At 47.5% G+C, this 24828-nt stretch overlaps 5 protein-coding genes across 5 annotated transcripts; 2 read left to right on the top strand and 3 right to left on the bottom strand.

Moving 5' to 3' along the window:
* The first annotated feature begins 4963 nt into the window (after positions 1-4963).
* Positions 4964-9718, top strand: LOC128710073 (uncharacterized). The gene is made up of 4 exons (XM_053805116.1): positions 4964-5758; positions 6215-8302; positions 8379-9239; positions 9347-9718. The coding sequence occupies exons 1-4, from the start codon at positions 4964-4966 to the stop codon at positions 9716-9718; spliced, it is 4116 nt and encodes a 1371-aa protein (XP_053661091.1).
* Positions 9719-10990: 1272 nt separating this feature from the next.
* On the bottom strand, positions 10991-12705 carry LOC128709491 (tether containing UBX domain for GLUT4). The gene is made up of 3 exons (XM_053804499.1): positions 12622-12705; positions 11465-12554; positions 10991-11394 (listed from the first exon to the last, which is right to left on the bottom strand). The coding sequence occupies exons 1-3, from the start codon at positions 12703-12705 to the stop codon at positions 10991-10993; spliced, it is 1578 nt and encodes a 525-aa protein (XP_053660474.1).
* Positions 12706-14964: 2259 nt separating this feature from the next.
* Positions 14965-16054, bottom strand: LOC128707268 (trimeric intracellular cation channel type 1B.1). The gene is made up of 3 exons (XM_053802223.1): positions 15671-16054; positions 15315-15481; positions 14965-15241 (listed from the first exon to the last, which is right to left on the bottom strand). Exons 1-3 carry the CDS (start codon positions 16052-16054, stop codon positions 14965-14967), a joined length of 828 nt encoding a protein of 275 aa, XP_053658198.1.
* Positions 16055-19009: 2955 nt separating this feature from the next.
* LOC128711646 (synaptobrevin homolog YKT6) lies at positions 19010-19701 on the bottom strand. Its single transcript, XM_053806532.1, has 2 exons — positions 19577-19701; positions 19010-19487 (listed from the first exon to the last, which is right to left on the bottom strand). The coding sequence occupies exons 1-2, from the start codon at positions 19699-19701 to the stop codon at positions 19010-19012; spliced, it is 603 nt and encodes a 200-aa protein (XP_053662507.1).
* Positions 19702-21300: 1599 nt separating this feature from the next.
* On the top strand, positions 21301-23299 carry LOC128707474 (negative elongation factor D). Its single transcript, XM_053802430.1, has 3 exons — positions 21301-21417; positions 21479-22203; positions 22336-23299. Exons 1-3 carry the CDS (start codon positions 21301-21303, stop codon positions 23297-23299), a joined length of 1806 nt encoding a protein of 601 aa, XP_053658405.1.
* Positions 23300-24828: the final 1529 nt, after the last annotated feature.

The following is a 24828-nucleotide window of genomic DNA, read 5'->3' as shown; positions in this document are numbered from 1 at the left end:
AGGTTGTAGAAAGTAAAATTTCTGCACCAAACCTCGACGACAGCGGGCCCATCGACGCGGCGTTGCGATAGAAAGCACCGGCACCGAAACCGGTTCCAGGCACCGGGTGACAACTTGTTTTGCAGTAAGGCAGCGAAACAAAGCTGCGGAGGACTCGTACCGGAGGATTGGGCATGATTCCTTTCGCCCGGGATCACAACGTGCGCACCTGCCGCACACCATCAACCATATCTCGCCCAGTTCGTTATGAAATGCCATTCTCTTCGGCCGGGACAACACCGGCAATTCCTTTTCCGTTTCGTCGGAACGGTTTGGCTGGAAAGGAAAAGTTGCCGCTACGTTGCGATAGGACACGGGAGGTTACACACCTTTGCGTTCCCTAATGAGCCTGGAGGGATGGAGAGAGACAACAGCCACGGTCCACTGTCAGAAGTCGGGAGTTTCATTTATTTAATAAGCACTATATAACAACGGAACCGCATCGATACGCCGGGTATCCGAGGCGTATCAATAAATCATTCCGATCTCCGATGGCCGGCGGGATGGATCGGTGGATAAAGGCGACCCAGGTATGGTCACCGAAAGTGACAGCGTTATGTAAAACTTTCACAATCGGAAGAAAGTCACATCGCGCTGCTGTTCGAATTCGCGCATTCGAAACCGATCGGTGTCCGTGCATTGGAAATCTGTGCGTACCGCGTGTATCAGTCTGGGTTTTTTTTCTCTCGCTCTCTTCTGTTGTTGTTTTTGGGGTTTCGGACCTACACCGAAGGAGTGAAAGTTGCCAGGCGTTACAGCATCCTCCGTCCCAGACGTCGCATGAATTGTTGGGATGCGATGATAAGTGGAAAGTAAATGTTCCCTCGTTAATGTGCTAATGTTTGGCCGGGCCCGGGATCGTTGGTGGCTTCCTAGTGCCTGGTCTTAAACGCCCCGAGGCTCGTGCCGCCGGCTACCACCTTTATTGCACACGAAGATGGGGGAGGGATGGAGAGGATAGTGAAAAGGAATGGTTAATGTGTGACAGAGATTGAAATGCGCCACACCCGGAAGGGAAATGGGTGCGAGAGTAATTAAAATTCTCTGGCGAGACAATAACGACACCCGAATAGCTGGAATCGGGAGATGGTAATCTTTGCGCTCTTACCATTCGGGACCATTTTTTTTTTCCATTCGTTGGCTCATGTTTGCTCCAACACTGGTCTATTAATCTAGTCCGTTGTTGCTTTGGGTCCCAACCGAGGGAGTCGCTGCCGCTAGTTGGAGTTGACTTCTTTTTGGCAATTAATTTAAAAATCAGCAAGATGGGATTTTTTGTGTGTGCTATCGCCAAGTTAATTAAGCTTAGACGTAATGGAACAAAAAGATCTTCAATATCTCGAATCTCGAATAAGAGGTCATCAGGGTATTGAAATGTTGATCATGCAAATTCACAAATCTTGAAGATTCTCGTCTAAATACTCCAGAATAGAGTTGGGTGCATTTGATTCAGATTTTGAGGAAGTCATCAGGTTTTTGATGATCTGATCATGTAAATTCACAAATCTTGAAGATTTTCGTCTAAATACTCCAGAATAGAGTTGGGTGCATCTGATACAGATTTTTAAGAGGTCATCAGGTTTTTGAAATGTTGATGATCTGATCATGTAAATTCACAAATCTTGAAGATTTTCGTCTAAATACTCAAGAATAGGGTTGGCTGCATTTGATTCAGATTTTTAAGAGGTCATCAGGGTTTTGAAATGTTGATGATGTGATTATGCAATTTCACAAATCTTGAAGATTCTCGTCTAAATACTCCAGAATAGGGTTGGCTGCATTTGATTCAGATTTTTAAGAGGTCATCAGGTTTTTGAAATGTTGATGATCTCATCATGTAAATTCACAAATCTTGAAGATTCTCGTCTAAATACTCTAGAATACAGTTGGGTGCATCTGACTCAGATTTTTAAGAGTTCATCAGGTTTTTGAAATGTTGATGATGTGATTATGCCATTTCACAAATCTTGAAGATTCACGTCTAAATACTCCAGAATAGGGTTGGCTGCATTTGATTCAGATTTTTAAGAGGTCATCAGGTTTTTGAAATGTTGATGATCTGATCATGCAAATTCACAAATCTTGAAGATTCTCGTCTAAGTACTCTAGAATAGTTTAGGGGTGCATCTGATTCAGATTCGTGAATCTGAATATATCTTCGAACTAAATCAATGAATTCGAATCTCTTTTTTAAAGATTCCTGAATAAATCATCCAAGACTTCAAGAAGTCCTCCAAAGAGCGTGATCCTCCATGATCTGCTCTTAAGATTCCTGATCCTGATGAAATCACTCCGATTTCTCACTAAATATTCAATAAAAAATTCGTATCAAAAGGTTCATTAAGCACAACACTACTCCAGAACACATCAACAAGACGAAAATTGATGCGATAGCCTCAATCAACATAAAGGATTTGATATTCTAACGCAATCGTACACCTGGACGTAAATAAACCGGAACCACTTGCTGTTGTCACTCGATATCCACTTTCTATGATTAAATCTGAATAGTATTGGCTACAAAAGGAACTGCCGGCACACACAAATCACTGCTTGCGATTTGTGTGATCACAGCGGCATGGTGATGTGCGATCGAGTCCACCAGTCGCCACCAACTCGCGACGAGGATTACAAACTCGTGGTGGACTGAATTTGAGGAGCGGTTTCATCGAGGGGAAGCGATTAATCTCACTTTCGCAGCACCGAATGTCGCCCTCGGTGTGCGTATCTCCAACCACACCGCCTTGCGTATACTTCAGGCGCCTTCATCGTTGCGCCGGCAAATGGAAATGCACGAAGCGAAAGACCGGAAAGACGCGCTGTGGGCAGAAGCGATCCACACATCCAACGGTAAATTAAGAAAATTTGCTCCCAAAAATGGCGGTCGGCAAACGACAACCCGTGCGGTGAATACAGATGTTTGGACGATGGCCGTACGGACCGAACGCTATCTGTGTGTCCGTGGTGTATGCGTATGCGATGCGCGCGTGAGAGTGAAAGTACAATTGGAGCAAAATTTCTCTATTCAACCATTCTGCAAATCAGGTCTTTTACGCCACGATCCCATCGCCGTTAGGTGTGTATTAGTTCTGTCAGTGCTTAACTGCTGCAGACGCAGTTCGGACGCAATTTAGTATTCCCCAGCAGTGTTGCTCATGAATGTTTTCGTGGCATCACCTCCTTGTGATGCAGTTGAATGCAAATTCTCCCTGCCATTCGTTCATGGGTCTTCTCCTCCCCCGGTGTGCTGTGTTAGATGGTTTAATCTTCAAGATATACTGGCAACGCCAGCCCGAAAAGGTGCTAATTCAACATGCGCCGCGGTTAAAAAGTGAGATAGTGAGAGGCTGCGCCTTGTTGCTTAATTCAGCCCGCAATTGAATTAAGTTTCAATTGTTCCGTTTTACGCGCAGCTCGCTGGAAAACCAAAAATCGGGCAGAAGCCGCCGAGGAAGTTGTCACCTCGAAAAGCCGGACCGGCGGAAGGTTTGCGGAAGGCGCGCGAGAAGGCGAACGCAGCCTCAATTAGCCAGTTTTGGTGCCATTAACTGCCAGCAAGGCAACCGGTTTCGTGCTCGCTTTTGGATTTCATTTTCTCACACCCATCACGAAACCGCACATTTTTCACGCTATATCGGCTCGGGATTATCTCCGGTGCACGGCACGTCACCGAGCATTCCTAACCTAACTTTTCTCCCCCGGCCCCCGAACCCGACCGATGCTCACACCCAGGCGCGGAACAATGGTGCTGTGGATGTTGTGAGGGGGGAGGGGGGGTTAAAGAAGAGGAGGATAACTCGCGGTGGGTGGTAATTGTGTTCACCTTTTTCAAGGTGTATCTCGCTCATCAAGATAACCCCCTGCAGGTGGCCCGCTTTGCCTCGACGGTAGCCATTGCTAATGAGACGGAGAGAAATTGGAGCAACCGGTGCCAGGTTTTGGTGACAGGCAGGCAGGATCGGTCCCTCCCAAATGATAATCGCACCGGATACTGCTGGCGAATGACAGTTGTGGTGGTGGCGGGTTGTGGGTCCATTGCGTACCGCACCGACGATCGGTAATGTGGTTGAGTGGTTCCACCGCTTCAATCTCGCCATTCCGCGGTAGCAACGCAGTCACGCGCCACCCTGTCTGCGGCAAAAGCGCAGTTAGGGAAGCAAACGAAACAGCACAATGGGTACCGATTTCGTACACCCCCGTTAGCTGGGACGATAACGTTCGAAAACGTCCTCTGCAACATCTGCATATGCATGAGGCCGGGCTACCGGAATGCGTCAGTACGTCGACCCAATTCGCATCACCCTCCATGCACCGTTTTTTTTTTGGGGGGGGGGGGCGAAATTGGTGCATTGATGAACAACTCCAACCAATTCCACCAGCCAACCGGGAACTTTGCCAAAACTGAGGCAGATGTATGGCTATCCTTTCACGGCTCCACTTCCCTAGTTCTCATAGGTGTTCTGGCGGTAACGGCATTGAGGTTCTAATAACGCTGGAAACCAGCATGCAGTGCACTTACCAGAGCTCGGTGGGAAGATGCTCCAACTGTATCTCGCCAATTACTTTCTCTCCTTACCTCGTGGGTCTATCGAATTATGTTTCGTGTACGAGCCGCACGTATTAGGTGGATGTGTGATGCTTACGTTGCTGCCAGGTTTGCGAATCCATCCGCTCAACCTGCTATAGGGTTTTTACTCATTTCTCTCGTATCTTGCTTTCACTTTCAGCATCAGCGATGACATTTGTTCGTCGAGCTCCTCAGTGGCAGTCGATCATCCATACGCCGTGCAAGCCGAACAAGTGGTATCGCGTCCGGACGGCTGTGTGAAGTGATGCAGCACGGCTTACGTTACGCGTCATCCAAAACCAGGGTCAGCAGCAGTCAGACAGTGAAGGAGAGTGCTAAACGTTAAACAGCCCTAAGATGGGCAACTCAGGAAGCATGAACGGGTTGTCGGGGTATGAGGAAGGGTACCATCATCACCCGGGCTACCACCACCATCACCAGCGCTATCACGATGCGATGCGCGGCGATGCGGGCAGCGGTATGTCCGCCTCCTGGATGGACTCGTACCAACGTGACCATCACCGGCGGACGGGGCCACGGGACCATGAACAGCAGCAGCAGATCAAGGTGCTGCCGGATATACCGGGCAAGGTGGCGAAGCTACGGTCCACCAACAACGGTAGCATTCTGCACGCGGGCGGCACCATCAGCAAGAACAACCAAGCGCTGCAACGCTCGAAAAGCATCTCGTCGCCCACGTACCAGCAGCACCAGCAGCAGCAGCAACCCGCCAGCTTCAGCGAGTGCGACGAGGACCTTGAGCTGAGCTCGCTGCAACCCCGCATGCTGATGCAGCGTTCACGCACGCAGCTAAACCTGATGCCCCCGGGACTCGCCGCTGGTGGTGGGAGTCGACCGCGCAATGGGCACGCGTACAACCACGACGAGGAGGGCAGAGCCGGCCCACCGGATAGGGGTGGCAGGCAGGCAACGCGATACGGCGAACCGAACGGTGCCGGCAATGCGGCGGAAGCGCTCAACCACCGGAAACGATTCGGTTCCGAGCCGGATTTACGTTTGTCGCTGGTGCCGCGCAGCGGTCCTCAACCGGAACAGGTGGGCGGTGGGCCACGAAATCCCAAAATGGCACAGTCTAAAATAATGAAGGGCAAGAACAAAAAGAAGGCCCCGGTACCACCTGTAATGGAGAAGGTAAGCAAAATCCCTGGAGACTCTCCAAATTATTTCAATTGTTGGAATTAACTATTGATTGCTGAAGATATCTGCGTCTATTAATATCTGTCCTCTTCTTTGAGTAACAACCTGTTACCTCATTTCAGAATTCGGAATTCCTTGAACTTATAGCTTTCTTGACTTAATTTAGTAACTTACATCTAGTAGAGCCCCCAGGGATATCGCGTGAGCTTGATAATATCTAATCTAATGATCTTAAAATTGCTTGCAGAGTTTATCTATCTGAGATAAATGCCCAAGAATTCCATTGTTTGATTTGTTGTTTCGTTCTGCGAAGATTTCCGTTTTAATATTTTCCTTTGCCTTCTTTCCCGAAGCAATTTTGAGGGATTGATTTGACGGATTCAATAGAGGGATTTGAAGGTATCAAGTGGATAAAAGTGGATAAATGTTTCTTCTTGTCTTGCCTTTTAGCGTGACTCCAACAAGGATGCGGAACGGCAACGCATCATCGCCTACTCGCCGATGCGCAAACCGGGCTCGGACGCAAACACCTCCACGCTGCCATCGTCCAGCGATGGGAGCTTCAATGTAGCAGCTACGCGCAAACTACGGCTGTTCAAAACGCGTGCGGAAACGAAGAAAACGCCTACGATCGCTAAGCTCCCGGAAGCGTCGGATGCTAAATTTCCCGGCAAGCACGGTCCCGCGAACGGTCCCGGCAGCGGATTCATGCGTTCGGCCGTACCGTTGCAACCGAACGGAGCCGCCCCGCATGTGATTGGGCATGGGCACCGTAACGACGGCGGTTCGCCGGATGACGAGAAGCTCAAGACGGTGCTCGATCATATTTCACCCCGTCCGAATCCGGTTTCGTTCTTTCGGCGTGAAAAAACGTTCGACGCCGGTTTGCTCGGACTGGAACGGCAGCGGGAAAGTGAACCGCGCCCGGCAGCAAAACCAACCATGTCACCGCCGCTCTCCCGTCGCAAATCGATCGTTAAAAGCTACCTCGAGCAGGAGACACCGCTTAAACCCGCTGCTGTCTCGAGCCGGATGGATGTGAAGGCCCGGCAGCAGGTCGGGACGGCGGCTGAGAGCTACCAGCGCAAGCAGGCCCTTGCCGAAGCGCAGCGCAAACAGTCAACAGCGGCGACGGCCGCCATTACCGACTTCCAGAAGGAGTTGCAGCTAGCGACGAGACGAAAAACGGGCAACACGGACACTAACAACGGAACCTCACCGATCACCAGCCGGACCACCACTACCCAGACGAAGTTGCAGCGAACCGGTGTTGGTGTGGGAAACGATCAGATAAGTTCTCGCTTCTCGCTACTACCTGCTGCCAGTGGTGGTAAAGCCAAACCCGCGTCTAACGCACTGGTAATTAACGTTGAACCACCGAAAGAGTTGGACCAGTGTGCCACCGCTAAAGCGGACGTCAAGCTGGACGCACGAGATTCGCCACCACCACCAACACCACCGCCGCCACCGCCACCACCGAAGACGAGCTTTTACTTCGGTATGCGTGACGATTGTCAGGCCACGGACACGCCGCGACGGTTTGCCGGCACGAAGCGTACCTCGCCAGCGGCACCGTTCGTGTCCGAGTCGCGCGTGGACGACAGCGATGACAGTGAGCGTGAGTGTGCGAATCGTCGGGAGGCCAGAAATTCCCAGCCGGACATTGACGGTCAGTCGATGGAGGAAATTGGGCACACGCAGATGGAGCTGATCGATCAATTTGCCGCCAGCCTGCTGAACAGCAGTCGGTTTCGTTCGTCGGATTCGGTCGCCTCGTCCGAGGTGGATGTGCGTACCGGTGCTGTCAGCACCTGGGATGAGACGGACGGTCCCGGACAGCAGGAGATCGCACTGAAGCTGCGACCAACCTTGCCCCGGAAGCAGTTCGACATACCGCGTTTTAGTCCGGCCGCCGCCTGGCGCTTGCTTACGACGGAGGATGAGTTTTGCCGGGATGTACCGACCGACGGACTCGGTGGAACACCAACCGGTGTTGAAAAGAAATCGTTCCTGCGGGGTCTCGAACAGGAGCTGGACGTGCCTGAAGATCGCATACAGCGGGTTTACCGCGAACCGGTACCGGGGTTGCAGGACAACAAGAGCGGTGACAGCGGGATATCTGGCGATGCTGGAATATTGGCTGACATTGGGCAGGATGCGCTGCTCGCGTCCTCTGGCAAGGAGGAACGGGCGGGCGATACGAGCCCGGAAAGTGGGACACAGCTGCACAAAGGTGGTGTCGGTGCTGGTACCGTGATGAACGGTGGCTGGTCATCCAATGCGCTACTGCTGATGCCCTGGACGCCCCAGCAGGACCTTGACGATGATGAGGACGAAGATGAGGAGGAAGACGAACAGGAGGACGACGCGACGACGGGCAGTGGAAGCGAACCACGGCGGCATTTGATCGAGGACGGTGTCCCGAGGGTAAATGGCGACACGCGACCAGACTTTTCCAGCAAAGGTCATCTGTTTAGCCTTTCGTTACCGCGGGAAAATCACCTCTCAATATACAACGTCGAATCGGCGGATGAGAAGGTAGGCATGGTAGGGATGTGGAAAGGGCACAACCACAATGTCTTGACACTTTGTCTCTTCTTTTGGATCTTTACAGGTGGAGAAACACGTCTTCAACAGCTTGCAGAAGTTTCGTAAATCGGTTTCGGGTGCGTTCAAACACGACGACAACGGCAGTGGACAGTTGGATTCCGGCGACAGCAATTGGTTCCTGGGCCGACTGGACACGAAGCTGAGCAATGGGTCGGGCCCGGGCAGTGGGCCGGAGAAGCGTTCCAAGTTGCTGCTGCCCGACGGGCGAGAGCGTGACTGTACGGACATTACCGCTTGTAGTGCGGCGGTGTCGATTGGTGCGATCGCCCAGAATAAGCACAGCTCCATCGGGTATCTTGTCAGCGGCAAGCATATGATGTACCTGCCGAAGGAACCGACGAAACTACACGCGCACACGGCCGATAAGAGCAGTAAGCAGGACGAGAACAATAATCGTAAAAGCTACCACAACCAGAACGGCACCGAGCGGCATGAGAAACCGGTGCCAACGTCCGGCTTGACTTCACCAGCGCAAAGGGATACATCCAACCAACGGGCGGCTAGCGATAAGGAAAACCTGCAGGATCCGGTACCGGTCGCCGCAACCAGCACACCAGCGCAAAACGGTGAATTTGAAGCCTTCCCCGTAAAGCTATCGAACCGTCGCAACCACCGGTTCACGTTCCAGAGCACGATACGCCAGATTGAGAAGCGCCGTGTTGCGGAAAAGTTGTCGCGCGAGGCGGAGATCAAGGAGGCGATGCGGCTGAGCGAACTGGAAGCGATGAGACGCGTCGAGGAAGAGTTCCAGAAGAAGCGAGCACGCGAGAAGGCCTCCATACGCCATCAGTTGCGACTGTTTTCGATGGAGAACCACCCGGATGGTCATCCAGGGCATGAAGTTGATGGCGAGCAGGACTCGACGGTACGTCAAGCTTTTAGCGTTACGGAGAAACTTCTTGGGAAGTTTTCATGTGCAACGTTCCTCCGTATTTAGGCGACGCGTTATCTAATTATATTCTTCTTCCCCAGGGTGAAACAAAACGATCCGATCCAGACGGGGACAGTCTGCCACATCAGAGCGCCATGGGTCGTAGTGGTCTCTATAGGAAGAAGGAATTCACCGCTAGAGGGAGCATGGAGCGACAGTATAAACGCCCTGGCGGTGTTGCTACGAACGGCACGAGCAGTACCAACCATCCAACAGGTGGCGAGGACTTGGACTTGGAGAATGAGGTGGACATGGAGAAGGGGCCGACGGGCGGTAGACGTCGGTACGGAGACGACGATGACGAGGATGACGATGGGGAAAGCAGCAGCCTCGGTTACGTGGACACCCGTACACCCTACATATCGCGCATCATACAGGCGAAAAGTAGCAAATCGTACGCCATGAAAAAGTAGGGTCGTAGCTGACTAGACCAAGTCCACCACCAACCAAGAAGTCCACGATTGCCATCTAGTCAAACAGGTACGAGCGCGATTCGATGATTTGCATGACAACCGAGTAATTGTGGGAATGGTTTCTTTCTCTTCTTGTTTTAGTCACTGATTCGCTAGTGCCGCGAGCGCTTACCTCATAGTCCAACCGGCCACCCCACTGGAAGAATTGCCTCCACTTTTTTATAGGTTTATATAGTCTGTTCGTATCCACTACGTTCGCATCCCGTGGCCAGTATACATGCTTCGGAGCCGATATGCTTGTCTATATGCAGCCTTGCCATCTACGTTGCGGTGTACCCCAACAGGAACATCTATTGTTGGTTTCGATTTCCACTTCCAATTCTACTCCCGCCCATTTACCCTTTATCACTTCTATACGGTCGTTTAATTTAATTGTGACGAGAGATTGTGTAGAAAATCGTATAGCATATCTTTTTAGACGTTTGTGTACGTACCGGTAAGCTGGATCACTTGGTTACGTTATTTAGTTTCTAGAATCCCCCATCACAATTTATCAATATTTCGTTCGTCAAATAAAATGCTCCAATTTTCGTTATACAGAACGCATACCGTGCATCTTTATGCTTGATGGAGGCGTGTTTCTTAATATGAAACATCCATATTAAGCCTTCTTAAATAAAAAAAAATTATGTTCAATTAAAAATGATGACGAAAACAGGGTTTTCCGGCAGCTAAAATTAATAAAAACATATAACTAATACATAATAACGTGCTAATGTGTTTTTGGAGAATAATAGCCGGCAAATTTTATTTACCAATTCTGTATAATTTCTATTCGGTTTGTTACTTCCCGTGATGTGTGGCTATAGAACAAGCCGGGAAGTTAACATAAGAAACAAAAACCGAGTGAAGCTAAAGACACAATAAAAAAACGGAAAACAACGTGTTGGTGTTGGAAAACAACCACGTTGGTCACAATAAAATCAACGTGGTTGTTAATGAATTTACGACTGTAATAATTAAAGACAACTTCTTTTTACCAGTTCTAAGCACAGTGGTCGCCGTTATCTGTTTCTTCTATATCGGCACAACAACCTCAAGAAAGGTGTCTCTAGGCCTGCCATTTCTGGCTTTCTTCCACTTTATTTACCCCGTTGGCGGGATAGTCACAGTCCTCTGCGTACGGGGGATTGACACCGGATGGGGTTTTGGACCGGTCCTTGTCGTGTGAAACCCGGCACCGCTACCAATAGACCACGCGGCCACCATTATCTACTTCTTCAAAAACTTCAATAACTTCGCCTCTCGTTCGCTCGTCGATTGATCGGGGATGGATGATGATTGTCGGAAGTTACGGTGTGGTATGCGGTTGGATGGACCGGCCACCATGGGTTCGCTCGAGATGCGGACCGTGGGCTCAGCGCTGGTAGGAGTCGTGCCTTCTTGCGACACACCAGCGCCAGCAGCGTTTCGTTTCGCACGTGCAGCAACGGCTGACGCTCCGGTTGCGTTTGACAGGCGTTCGAGCAGCTCCGGCTGCAGACAGAACCCGGCAGGAGCGGACGTACTGTCGTTAGACGCATGATCATAGCTGAAGTGTAGCAACACCTGCGGAAAACAACCAGCATCCAGCAACGAAACCGTCGGCTGCAATACCACCTTTGGCGGTGTAGTATCTGTAACCAGACAAACCCGTTGTCAGCTTATGCTCGGGGGAGGGTGTAAAACCATACGGAACGTACTTACACAGGTAAAATGGTTGTTTCGAATCGGCTAGGTAACGCCGCACAAACTCCATCACATGACCGACCGACTCGTATACTTGAAACACTCCCTGTAGAATGTGGCGGTCGGGAAACTGTACCCTGATTACCGCCTGCCGATACCTGTTCATGTTAGTCAACAGTTGCTGGTTTCGCTCCAGCTCCCGCAGCTCTCCCGTCAATAGGGGTGCATCTTCAAACGACTTAACGCGATCTTGCAACTGCTTGTAAAGCTGCATCATTTCCGGCACGGTTAGGTCAAAGAAGGAGTCCGCCACTTCGGCCTGTTCGCGTTCCGCCGTGGACGCGTGGTATAGCACGGCGTCCCGTTCGCCCAGTACCATTATTTGCGCTTCAGGTCTTGGTGTATCGGTTTGCTGCTGTTCGCTAACCGTATCTTGCGATGGTGCTTCCCTCACCTTCGGCGATGGTTCCACTTCCTCGACAGGTTTCGTTTCATCGATCCGTTCCGGAGCTCGCTCCACGATCGGATCAGGCACCGAGGCGGAAGGTTTTGCTGCTTCTGGTAGACTCGTCGTAGCAGCAGCATCAGCAGCAGCGGTAGGCGCTTCGCTCAAAGGCACAGTCGTGACTGGTTTGATTGCTTCTTCCAAGCGCACCGTTTGGGGTAATGGTGCCGAAACATTAGCCTGAATTTTAGGTTCTTCCGCACGACGCTGTAGCAATCGAAGCGCTGCCCGACCCCGTGTCAGCCCGAGGCTTTTCAAGGTGGTTGTGGCTAGCTGCTCCCAGTATACCTCCCTTCGCATGTACACCAGCACGGGATGTGCTTCGGCGGTGGCCCTCGACGAGCAGAGCGCCATCAACACGTCCAGCAACGTTTGCGACGGTTTAAACGTTCCATTCTCGCTACGCGTACCATCCTCCAGCTGCAGCTGTACAATCACATCGTCTTCGGTGCGTATTTGCTTTGCCTTGGCCATCTCCAGCAGGGCGTTGTTCGGAACGCCAGCAAAACGGAACATGGTCGTCAAGTCGAGCACCTTGTTGTGATGCAGCAGGTCGTACTCATCTTGCGGGAAGTTGTACTTACGGCAGACAGTCTCCAGTATCTTGGACAAGTGCCACAACATACTGTTTAGTATTCATTCGAACCGGCGCTATAACAGTGAAGCTTACCTCTAGCATAGTCATGTCTGGTTCCACCTTTACTGTCTGGCGGCGTCCGTGCACGGTCAGCACGGTTACAGAGCGGGTAGCCATCTTATTCTGGCAATTTGTGGCAACGATCACAACAACTCTCGCATATGAGTAAGATATGTCATTCGGCTAAACACTTTGCCAGCACTTTAAATAAATATCAATACCGGCAACCTTTCTAGATGAAACCAGAATGACTTGCTTGGTTGGCCGATATGTCCGTTTAGTGATGTAAACAAAACCATTTGACAGTTGTGACTGTGCTTCAGCTATGTCTACACAGCAACCAGATTTTGCCCAGAACGGTACACCCGGTAAAAAATCAACTGGCAATCGACTTTGTTTGCCTGTTTCTCCAATCCAAAGAACTACGATTGACTTCGTTTTGTGTGGGAAAATTATAAATATCTTTCTGCTACCAGCTGTCCCACACCTTAGAACTACTCACCCTGGTCGAGAAAGAATCAAGCGAACAGGTGATTTTGAATTTGGAGCAAGTGTCCAATAAAATAATGGAACAGGTGCAGCCAAAGGCACCTGAAAATGAGACTCCAGGCGGTTTATCTAAAAAGATGCGAGGAAATTACGCAAATGGAAGCCATGCTCGATGAAGTAGATTGTACATTAGATGTTGGGCATTTACTGGACAATACATACACTAAACATTTAAAACCATCCCAATCCCAAAAAGGAGAAGGAGCTTGAAGTTTGAATTAGCGCGAGAATGTAGTTCAAATCCACTTCAGAATGACTTCTATTGACCCCAACTGAAGAATCAATTGACGACGATCTCGAGGTAGTGAATGAGTTCTGCTTAACTCATCATATAATCTCATCTCATCATCATAACTTTGGACAACAACCTAAGCAACGAAATCGGGCATTGTTATGGGGAATAGTGCTGCAGAGGGGTTGGCCACAAACTCATTTTGATGCAGGAATCCTGACCACCTAGAGCTAAACCTGTTCCAAGATTGGGTGGAACTCTGGATCAAGATTCCCGGAAACGGATTTTTGACCAAAATCTGCGAGTGGATTGAGTTGCTGTCAGCGTTTCTCGCGTGCAATGCATCGAGGAATTGTTTTTGTTGCCTGGAATCACAGCGTGTTTCTTTATTGCTTCGTTACTGCTTGTCCTACTGGTAGCTCAAGCAAACGCTATAATATACTCCTTCCAATACGTGTACAAATTTTCGTTTCGTTACGGATTCATCCTATCCAAGCTGACGTCCAGCTCTGGTAAAGGGTATTACTTTGTAGCAAGAGCTTTCCCATTCATTTGCTCGGAGCGTTCCTTTTCGTGCATTTCCATCATGCAAAAGGGAAACAAACGATAAAGAAACCCTATTTTTTTCGTCCATGTCTAGTAAAAGTTAATTAAGTCTTTTCATGTTCGGGTGTGTGTCTCTGTGTGTAGCTCTGTTGTCGATGGTAAACTTCGTTCAGTTTGTTGGGGGGTTTTATGCACCGGATACCACCAGTGCCACCCAGAAAAAAGGACCACCCACATACCACCCACTGTTATGTGGGTGTGCTTTTTCGTGGTTTGTTTGCTTGCCTAAATGTTTGTTCGCTTGCTCGGCTGTTACGCGACGTCCGGGTTCGTTAAAAAAAAAATCACAAATAAACGTAAATCGACTAGCTCTATTGCTAAATACGCATAAGTCTGCTGCTGCCTACGCTAGTCTATTTAGCCGGACTAGATCAAACAAAATTGGACAAAATTAAATCGTTAGAATAATAATCATAAACTAAAGCCAGCCTCTACTAATCTCTAAAACACGTGTTTTACCTTTGGTTTGGTTTTGGGATAAACATTGCAACCGGCGATAATCCGGCCACTTATGGCAAGCAGGAAAAGTATTACAAACAAAACGTGCTGCGAACCCTATTACCCTAGACAGACCGTACATTTTCGTCAAGCGCTTAAATTAGATTGTTAGCTGCTAAGCGCGGTACAACCGCGTGTGTCGCGCGTTTGCGTGATGTTTGCCGTGATCGTATGTGTGTGTGAGCATGACCGTGTGACTGATCTGGCCGGTAATTTGCGTGTCACGTTTGCGCCTAAAAACGCACGCTCTCGCACTCTCTTTCTCTTCTCTCGCTTTACCTCTTTTATAAAAAAAGAAGATATCAAGCAATTAAGAATAAGCAATACCACGTTTAGTTAAAAAAAAAAGCTCAACCGATTATCAAAAACAAAAATTAAATGAAAAAATGAAGAAACTACTTTTGAAAAACAAAAATCCTACATATACGCATATACACGTCGAGTGATGGCGAAACCCCAAAACGAAGGTTTCCGCCACCGTCGCGTTGCGCTTAGTTGGACTTTTTCGCATCCTTCGGTTCTTCCTTCGCCTGCCCACGGCCCAGAATCTTGGCCAAGCTGTCCCAGATGCCGCCGAACAGCAGGGCGCAGCTTAGATTCTCGAACGGCACGAACGGATCGTGTATGCCGAGCAGAATCGACGACAGCTTGAAGTACACCAGGAAGATGACGATGCCGAAATAGACGAGCGCGTGCGGGGCCGAGATCAGGTCCGTTTTCTTGTCCAGCACGAAGATGATCGAGGCGATCAGGGATGCCTTGGTGTAGCTGTGTGACACGATGTACACGAAACAGAGTTAATTCCGAGAGTCAGAGAGCTGTGGTAATTCTGGTTACTTACAAGCTTGGCTGCAGGAACTCCATTGCCGTGGGAGTCCACACACCACGAATCAAGCGCTCGATCAGCTTGGTGAAACCGGCACCGTTGCCCTTCAGCGTACCGATAATGATCATGATGATGAACGCATTCGGGTACAGCTTAGCAGCGTGTGTCACACCGTCGTGGATCTACGGAGAGAGTTTTATGAGTTTGCCGGAACAAAAATAAAAATAAGGAAACGTAAGAGCTCCGCAATACAGGACATAAAAAAACGCTTGGTTGATAGTGTTGATCGGTGTGCCGTGCTTGATCGTGAAGCTTGGGCCTGGAGCCTCTGAGCTTTGATTGCGCTTCCACGGTTTCCACGTTTCGCTCACCTTCTTCGCACGGTAGATCTCCTTCATGGCGCTTGCCACCAGTTTGATCGGCAGGAACTTGGCCACCTTGTAGCCAATGTCGAAAGGCGTGTAGAAGACGATGTACCAGCAGGCCGTGGCGACCAGCAGCTGGGGTGTGTTCTTGAGCGGGGCCAAAATTGGCTCACCCAGCAGCCCGTTCGCGACCATGCCGCCGGCAAAGACGACCAGCATCGTCGACAGCCAGCAGGCGAGCGGGTGCTTGCGCGAGAACGTGTGTGCACCCGCACCGAGATCCTCCTTGACCGACAGTGCACAGAGCAGGCTGTGCGCGATGTCAAAGTACGGGAACATCTTCAGCTTGATCACCTGGTTGGCGATATCAAGGAACGCCTCCGGATCCATGGTGGCGGTGTGGGTTTTACTTTACGGCACGAAACCTGAAACGATTCCTGGAAAAAGGACACAAATCAGGTGTAAAAGGACGCGTCGTACGTAAACTTGGTCACCGGGCCAAACAAAAGCAAACACCGTTTGGCAAAATCACTGCTAAAAGTAACACACGCACCACTAACGGACTGGGCTGGCTTAAGTGTTGTGCACACGGACCGGAACGACCAACGACACGACTGTACAGCTCGAGCTTAGCGACACGAAAAAGGCCCGGGCAGGCCAGGGTCTCGCTCACCAGCTTAGGCCGGCTAAGCGCCGCGAAAGGGCTTGCGCACAGCGGTTCGCGAAAGAACGAACAGGTGAGAAAAGAGAAGCAGTATTTTCCTTTTTTCAACCGTACTCCTTTAGCACTACGTGCGAGAAAAGGGTCACATATGCATTGTCTTGCTTCGAGATAGCTAACCCTTGGTTCTCACATATCATCATTTTGCGGGTGCAGAAACTAAAGGTTATGATAAATCGCCGGATCGACGATCCTGCATACGTTTGGTTTCCGGGTGTCGCAAACTATTTCCGTGGCTCTCACGCAGTTTGCGTCGGAGCTCCCGGGGGCTCTGCATAGTCAGGTGTTGCTCGGCACAACTCGCGCGCTGTGGCTACTTCTCGGTCCTCTGATTGCAAGCCGGTATAGTAGCGGCAATAAAACACACGCAAACCGTGTGGTGGAGAAAATTTTAAAATTAGAACAACACGCTTCACTCTCTCCTGGTCGGCTCCGCTTCAATCAAGATTGGTTTGCAATGCGCTTAAAAAGACAAATAGGTAGCGATCCGTTGCGTTCGCGCGCACCGAGATCCGCGGTGCGATATACGCGAGGATCTTCATAAACGTGGAACTTGCGCATTTGAGCGCTTGTCAAGCAGACTAAGCCAGACACTGGGGTGCTTCTTCGGGCTATGCGATATTAGGGGCCTCCCTCCCTAGCTCGCGCGCGTAGACGCTTTCACTCGGCGGTGGTATGTTTATTTATAAATTTGACCTCCGCGGAGAATGGTTTTATGCTTCTTTAGCGTTAGCATCATAGTTCCGCGTGCGTGGAGGTGTGGTTTGAAAAAAGAAAGCACTGTCGTGAGAGAACAATATTTCTTCATGCGTGTAAACATCCATGCAAAAATCTGAAACAGCAGCAGCAAAGTAGTAAAAAAAAAACACACACACACAAAACGGAATATTTACCCGATTTTTGGTTTTATAACGATTTTGTTGCACTTTCGCTGTAGCTCTGTGTGTTTTGTTGAAGAATTATACACTGCAAACTCCAAAATATTGTGTTTATTTCACATTTGCCGTTTCGTACGTCCAATACCGCTTTGGCATGTTATCGTCATCTTCTTGCTATTCTTCTTTGGTGGGTTGGATGAATCCAAGGTAGATATACCAAGGTGAGCAGAGAGGAGGTGCTTGAAAATTCGGTTTTGACACATCGGTATGGCGGTTATTTGGCCGAATTGAATCGGCTGACGAAGATGATTCTGATGCATCTATCCTTCTTTTTCGCTGTACAGTTCCTTCCAGAACAAAAAATAACTAACATGAATTATATATCTTGAAAGTATCTCTATTGTCAGAATGCAATAGCGGTACTTCCATTTATAGCTTACTTAAATGTAGTATGACTGTCTTCTGTAGCCTTCGATTCTTTCCAAAACCTTATTAAATGCAAAGTACAAACTCACACGAGACGCTAACACCTACTCTCGCAATCAACTCGCAATCGGGCAACGGGCATACACCAACCTCCAAAACACAGCGGTCGGTATCGTCCGATCGATTGAACATGCAGAGAGTGTTCAATACTACCGAAAATATGAAACCTTTAAGATGCAGGAATCCTCAAAATTTCAGATTCACCCTTTAGTGATTCATTAATCCTCATTGATTCAAGAACATCTACGAAAGCATGGGTTTTAAACTTCTAAAATAAGACCTTTAATATCGATGAAATATTCCAAGCACTGATAGCATTCGTTTGCTTAAATGGATCCGAATTAGCTAGCAACTTAGCAAGTAGTTTACAATTCGTAGATATCAATTCACTGGAAATAAAAGGTTCATATGTATGATCCTCCCATACGCAGGAGAATAAATTTTATTCACGCTTTACATCATGCTCGCCAATATTGAATATTCAGTGTTATAGTATTCTTTTTATAAGTTTTAGGTGTAATAACAGTTCTACACCTTACCAACATTGATGATTAACGTAGTCGGGGAATTTTTTGCGTTTGATCATATTTAAAACAACTTGCATTACCTAATCGTCCCAGTAATCTTTAGTTTTAACCAACAGGCGCAAGGCAATATCAATTCATCAATAAGTTATTGCCATCGTCCACTGCAAGTGTTTCTGTAACCGGCAGACAAAAGCATTATTTTTCTAAAAAAAAAATATCGACCGATGCGAAGTGTTCAATGCAACTCATCGATGTGGAGCTTTTAAGGATTACATTTGGTTTACAGTGAAGCAAATTTAATACAGTGCTAAATCATAAGGTTACGCGACACCCGTTTTATACCATAACATTCGTTCATTGCATTGGAACAAAAACCCTGAAACTGTGATGTGCTTCATTGCATTCTTATGGATTGATAGTACCCTTTCTTGTGTCGTGTGAAGCACTTCTGCTACAGTAGATTTTAACGAAATCTTGATGAATGTTTCAAGAAGAGCATCGTTAAGGTCGCTAAGATAAACGAATGTCTCGTTCGATATCGAAACGTGTCGTAAAATAAGTAGATAAACATAAAAAAGTTAAAACTAGCTTCAGAAAACCATACAGCATTAACCCCTGGCACCTGGCAGCTGTTTCGTACCCTCTGACACAGACAGACACACACACTCAGGTGGGTTTCATCACAAAAGGCGCTATGGCCGTGGATGCAATCGGGAAAAGGGGAGTTAGATGCCTAAGCAAAGTTGCAGCATGAATTAGTCTTCTTAGCTGTCTTGTAGAATGCTTTGCTCTGTATCGACAGGGACTCCGACTTGTACACCAGATCGTCCAGCTTCTCACCCCGGTCCAGGACTGCGTCAATCGTGTTACGCAGGATGATCTTCGTTTCGTCCAAGTCCTCCTGCATGCGCGTAAGTGCGTCGGCTTCCCGCGGGTCCTGATACTTATTGAGCGTGGCCGGAAGTGTCCCAAACTGTATTGCCGATTCGTTTGTCGTCACCGGCCAAAGTTCTGAGCCTACCTTGGCGGTAAAGTCATCCAGCACCTTCGTTAGCAGCGTATGCCCAACCCGTTGCGGGTATTCATGGTCCGCTATCAGCACGGCGGCCAAATTGTCGGCACGGACATATACGTGGCACATATACACATCTTGTTTCACCGATTGCCGTGTTGCGGCCTGTGTTCTCTCGACGAGCGTTTTGCTGGCAAAGCTGTTAATAAAAAATAAATAGCGGTTCCAGTATACATTAGTACAGGATAATCTTCCATCGCTTCTGAGTACTAATGAAGGTATTCTTACCTGATGAATTCCTGCACCGATCCACGTTGAAAGAACGAAAAGCTTTGCAAATCGTAGGCTGATTTCAGCAGACGTGCCTCGGTTGGGGCTTTGTAAAAGACACTGAGGGCGTATAATTTCACCATTTTGTAAGCTTGGCGAAATTAGCTAAAGACTTTCTTTGACGTCGATTGCTTCGTCTCACACTGTATAAACCGCCGTTGCTTTGCTGAGCGACCAAACAATCGGTTTAATTGAGATCACAAGGCTACGATGGCAACTGCTGCTGTTCAATTTGCTAGTGTGTCGAAGCAAGGGTTTGTTTGTTTTTTTGTTGGATGGAATTTCTGCTCCTTCAGTATTGATGGAATGATAGGAAAACTCCGTGCCTTCTACACAGTGTTACGCTCAACCCACTCTCTGATAGCAAGGTATCTTGGAGAAGTTTCCCGTTTCAAAGAATGCTTCCGTATGCACCTATGGAAAGAAAACTGTAGCTCGAAGGCTACTAGATGGAAAATCGAACTTTCAATCTGTTATGATCGTTTCCTGCTCCACCTAAAGTAAAGCGTACAAAGCAAACACAACACACGCATTCGGACACATTGAACCAATCGTATTTGGCAGCGTTTGACAGCGGGAAGGGGAGAGACAATTTGACAGTTGACATCATTTCATTTTTCACATTTATCGTATCTCCTTTGTGCACGTAAATATTATTATGATTATTGTAAAAAAGGCATCTTGCAATACCTTACGAGCAAAATAAAACAACCCTGAAAATATCCTCTGCGAAACATAAACTATTAAAAATGGTAGAAAGCATAACTGGCTCAAAATAAAACATAACACCACTTTTGTTCCTTGGGAATCTGTCATTTCGTTCGACCGATTCGATTTTTTTTCCACTGTGCTTTCAAACCATCTTGGCAAGCGTGCAGTCAAATCGTATGAAAGCCGTTCGGCTTCTTCTCGGCTCCTTAGTTAATGACGTCACTTCGAGGTGAAGCCTACATTGAATCGAGCGGTGTGGCGCGTAAGTGTGTGTTTGTTTGGCTTTGATTTGACCATTGCACGTACATCCTACTGCCCCAAAGGAAAAAAACACCTGCGATCCAATTCACATCATCCAAAACCCTGAAAAGGGGGACAGCAACATGGTGTTGGAGTGAGATGTCATAAGAAATAGTGCCACTTTGTAATTAGGGAAGCTTGTTCTATACCAAGCCAATATTGTGGTATAGTCGAAACCGAGTAAGTTTGGCGGTGCTTTGTAGGTGTTTCTATTGTTTCACAGCTTACTCCTCACTGCGTTGCATTGTGCGTGCGTTGTAGGTGTTTCTATTGTTTCACGGCTTACTCCTCACTGTAGGTAATAATGTTGTTCACTGGCGAATAGGACGTAATACATATGGTAAAAATAAGTCCGCTTGGCTTGTTTTATTTAAACAAGTTGTTACGCCAAGAATGCTGCCAGCAGGTGTTTAAAATACATAGAAAGATGCTTTGCTGAGAAAGTGCAACCACCAGCAAGATACCTATGCTTGGCGTCAGTTTATACTTGAGACAACTTGATTATTTCTGATGTTTAAATTGTAGTTGTGCGTGACTTACTAAACTTTCGTGTGTTATGTTGGAATCTAAGCTCCGTTTGTGTAGAAGCGAAAAAATAATTACCGCGTTACTCAGAAAGCTTACTTCGTGTGTTCTGTTCATACATTCAAACAGAGCCACACACCTGTACAATGAAGGAAGAGCGAGAGCCAAAGCCCGCACAAAACGTTACTACCGGAATGAAACAAGAATTCGAAGATGATGCGTGGAACAATAATCCAGCCCGGAGTAATGTACCCAAAGAGGAGGTATGTTTAAACGGTTCTCAAACTAAACGATCAGTGGTTTACATCATATGATTTTTTTCAGGGGGAAAACCACGAAGAACCGTCGGAAAACCCAAAAGCGGTATTAAATGATTGTCTGCAGCGGTTCGCGAGTGTGGACTATATCATGGAGCCGGGAATCTTTGGTCAGCTGAAGCGTTACTTCCAGGCTGGTGGCACTCCGGAACATGTAATCGATCAACTATCATCGAACTATGCGGCAGTAGCTCAAATGGCAAATCTTCTCGCCGAGTGGCTTATCATGGCTGGTGTGCGCGTGACTGACGTACAGGCGATGGTAGAGAACCACCTGAAGGACATGATACTGAAAACGTTTGATCCAAAGAAGGCGGATAAAATTTTCACCGAAGAGGGCGAAACACCTGGCTGGTTGACGGAGATGATAGAACATCATACCTGGCGCTCGTTAATTTACCGCCTGGCGGAAGAATACCCGGAATGTCTAATGTTGAACTTTACCATTAAGCTAATATCGGATGCCGGGTTCCAGAGTGAGATTACTTCGATATCGACCGCCGCCCAGCAGATAGAAGTGTTTTCACGCGTGCTAAAGACGGCCATCGCCAAATTTCTGAGCCACCCAGAGGACTGGCAGAGCGCGATTGAAGAGGTGGCAAAAATGGTATGCCACGGACAGCACACGTATCTGTACAGCCAGGTGCTGATACAGGTGCTGTCACAGGAACCCAAGGGTGGATTCATTATGAAACGTCTTTCACAAGAAATTACCAAATATGCGCTAAAGAAGTAGGTTGTTCAGCAATAGTTGCTTAATTCGCTAATTGCACAATTTTATATTATTGTTTTTTTTAGACATACGACCCGACCGTTCTTCAGATAAACAAAAACAAAATATTAATGTTTTTTCTTCTGTTTTAGCAATCACAACGTAACGCCAATCACGATGGCTTTGAATGGTTCTTCACGTCATCCTCAAGCATGCGAGGCGCTTACATCGATGCTGTCCCGCAACACACTCAACCCAGCAGATATAACCGTGCTGTATCGCAACTACACCTCCCCTGAACCGCCTCCCATCGATTTGATTCGCAATCCACAGTTTCTTGATCTGCTTGTCGATTCGCTGTTCAAGGTGGGAGTGAAGATTAACCAGGAGCACAAATCGAAGTACATCTATCTGCTCGGATACGCAGCAAGCGTATGCGAGATACCGTCAAAGAAAGGACAACCGAAAGGGCACCGGGTTCTAAACAAGGATGAACTGAAGGCAACGATTATTGCCATCGAGAAGGTCCACGCGATATGCAACGTGAGTCGTGGCTCGAGCGAGCTGATTCCGGACATCTCCACCCTGTACAGCTGCATCCGGTTCCCGGTGGTTGGGGTGGGTGTGATCCGTTGGGTGGAAAACACCGTCACCGAACCTTCCTACTTCAAACTATGCACCGAGAGCTGTCCGCTACATCTCGCATTGTTGGACGAAGTGGCATGCGTACATTCGTCGCTGCACGACCAAATTTTGCGGCTGCTGGTGCGGTTGTTTGAGTCGAAACAGGATGAGCTCGAGATACTGGTGCAGCTGGAGTTGAAAAAGATGCTGCTTGATAGGATGGTGAATCTGTTGGCGCGTGGATGCGTCGTTCCGGTGGTGAAATACATCAGCCAGTGTTGCACGAAGGGCGACACGGATATTTCACTGATACGGTATTTTGTGACGGAAGTGCTCGAAACTGTTACGCATCCGTACTCGAGCGAGTTCGTTCAACTGTTTCTTCCGATGGTGGAAAATGAGGAAATTACTGGTTCAATGCGCGGTGAAGGTGATAACGATCCAGTTTCGGAGTTTATAGTACACTGCAAGGCGCACTACACGACACTATAGGAACAAGATACGCAAAGCCTCAATGTACAGGGTGGTTAGGATTTTATAAGGCTTGATAGTCTAACTTCGTGTATAGCTAATGGCAAAAAGATTGCTTGTACTCTGGAAGTCCACCAATTAGTTTAATTACGGTAGCACGTGACAAAAATGAAACACTAAACACATTTGTTGGTGGTTGTATAGTGCTACGATGCACGCTATTATGAGATTCCCATTTCGGTAGACAATTTTAGTATGGAATCGGCACGTCAAAACGCATTTGATTGCTTCTGCCTAAAAATGAATGAACTTATAGCAGCGACAGCAAAGAAGAATAAGCTTGATGAATTACGATAACTGTACCGTAGGCTGTTCGGATAATTATAAATGCACGAATGAGATAGACCATAAATTTAAACTACAATTTTAAATTTAACAATTTTCAATCCAAGAACATGGATTATGCGGATACCGAGGCTTCATCAATACCATTGTGAACAGAAAATCGACCAAGGAAGAAGATGTGAATGTACAAAAAGAATTTAGAATTCAGGACAGAACGCATTGAAACATAACCCTAGAAGGTATTCAGTAAAGCAGGCCAAACCCCTTCAATCCAAGAAAATGGATTATGCGGATACCGAGGCTTCATCAATAGCATTGCGAACAGAAAATCGACCAAGGAAGAAGATGTGAATGTACAAAAAGAATTTAGAATTCAGGACAGAACGCATTGAAATATAACCCTAGAAGTTATTCAGTAAAGCAGGCCAAACCCCGAATTATGTTTCGCTAACTAAATTTTGACAAATTCCCGTTGGAAAAAAAAATTGTCATGACTGCGGGGCAAATACTATATAAAGGAGTGTGGGAAACCCTTAACCCTATCACTGGCAACCAAAAAAACACCCTATTCCTGGCAACAGGGCTCGCCATTTCGGCTACATTTTTATCATGTACATGCACGATTCGTAGAAAAAAAAAGTTATAAGCGAATAAAAACGCCTGGGCTACCCGTGTAGCCAGTTGCTAGGAATGGGTTGAAACAAAATGAAAGATTGACCAGAAGTAATAAAAATGAAACCTGAAAACACTATCTACTGCACTTTGAGTAGTGTAATGCAAAATTTTACACAAATAACACGTAAACCCGAAATGAAAATGGAAGAAAATCACTCAACATAGCGATGTTTGTGAAGGAATCCATCACAAATAAGTAGTATGTGTTTTATTATTTCGCAATGAAATAGTATTTTTTATTATCGGATCAGTCTTCAAACCAACATAGTCAGAGCAATGCGCAGTGCCAATTAGAAAGGTTAATTTTTCATCACAGACAGTTGTATATATGAAAGTATCAGTAAGAAAATCGGAACTTAGGCTGAATTGAATAAAATGGTCAATTGTGGATATTAATACTGATGTGTGATTTATGAGCGCAGGTCGCAATTAGCCATTCGAAAGTATCATCGGGATAAAGGTGACAACAGAAGAGCAAAGAATAAGGTACGTATTCGACTTACAGCGCACATTCTCCTAGTATTAGAAAT

The sequence above is a fragment of the Anopheles marshallii genome, chromosome X (genome assembly GCF_943734725.1).
Source record: "Anopheles marshallii chromosome X, idAnoMarsDA_429_01, whole genome shotgun sequence".
Lineage (NCBI taxonomy): Eukaryota > Metazoa > Arthropoda > Insecta > Diptera > Culicidae > Anopheles > Anopheles marshallii.
Note: the sequence above shows the minus strand (reverse complement) of the source record. Positions and strands in the feature narration are given on the sequence as shown.

Excerpts from the sequence above, each read along its gene's own strand:
- LOC128710073 (XM_053805116.1), top strand. The coding sequence starts at position 4,964 with ATGGGCAACTCAGGAAGCATGAACGGGTTGTCGGGGTATGAGGAAGGG. Across the intron at positions 5,759-6,214 it reads TACCACCTGTAATGGAGAAG|CGTGACTCCAACAAGGATGC; the intron begins GTAAGCAAAATC and ends CTTGCCTTTTAG. Across the intron at positions 8,303-8,378 it reads TCGAATCGGCGGATGAGAAG|GTGGAGAAACACGTCTTCAA; the intron begins GTAGGCATGGTA and ends GGATCTTTACAG.
- LOC128709491 (XM_053804499.1), bottom strand. The coding sequence starts at position 12,705 with ATGGCTACCCGCTCTGTAACCGTGCTGACCGTGCACGGACGCCGCCAG. Across the intron at positions 12,555-12,621 it reads CAGACATGACTATGCTAGAG|ATACTGGAGACTGTCTGCCG; the intron begins GTAAGCTTCACT and ends CACTTGTCCAAG. Across the intron at positions 11,395-11,464 it reads GAAACAACCATTTTACCTGT|ATACTACACCGCCAAAGGTG; the intron begins GTAAGTACGTTC and ends GTCTGGTTACAG.
- LOC128707268 (XM_053802223.1), bottom strand. The coding sequence starts at position 16,054 with ATGGATCCGGAGGCGTTCCTTGATATCGCCAACCAGGTGATCAAGCTG. Across the intron at positions 15,482-15,670 it reads AGATCTACCGTGCGAAGAAG|ATCCACGACGGTGTGACACA; the intron begins GTGAGCGAAACG and ends CTCTCTCCGTAG. Across the intron at positions 15,242-15,314 it reads GAGTTCCTGCAGCCAAGCTT|CTACACCAAGGCATCCCTGA; the intron begins GTAAGTAACCAG and ends CGTGTCACACAG.
- LOC128711646 (XM_053806532.1), bottom strand. The coding sequence starts at position 19,701 with ATGGTGAAATTATACGCCCTCAGTGTCTTTTACAAAGCCCCAACCGAG. Across the intron at positions 19,488-19,576 it reads TCGGTGCAGGAATTCATCAG|CTTTGCCAGCAAAACGCTCG; the intron begins GTAAGAATACCT and ends TTTTATTAACAG.
- LOC128707474 (XM_053802430.1), top strand. The coding sequence starts at position 21,301 with ATGAAGGAAGAGCGAGAGCCAAAGCCCGCACAAAACGTTACTACCGGA. Across the intron at positions 21,418-21,478 it reads GTAATGTACCCAAAGAGGAG|GGGGAAAACCACGAAGAACC; the intron begins GTATGTTTAAAC and ends GATTTTTTTCAG. Across the intron at positions 22,204-22,335 it reads ACCAAATATGCGCTAAAGAA|CAATCACAACGTAACGCCAA; the intron begins GTAGGTTGTTCA and ends CTTCTGTTTTAG.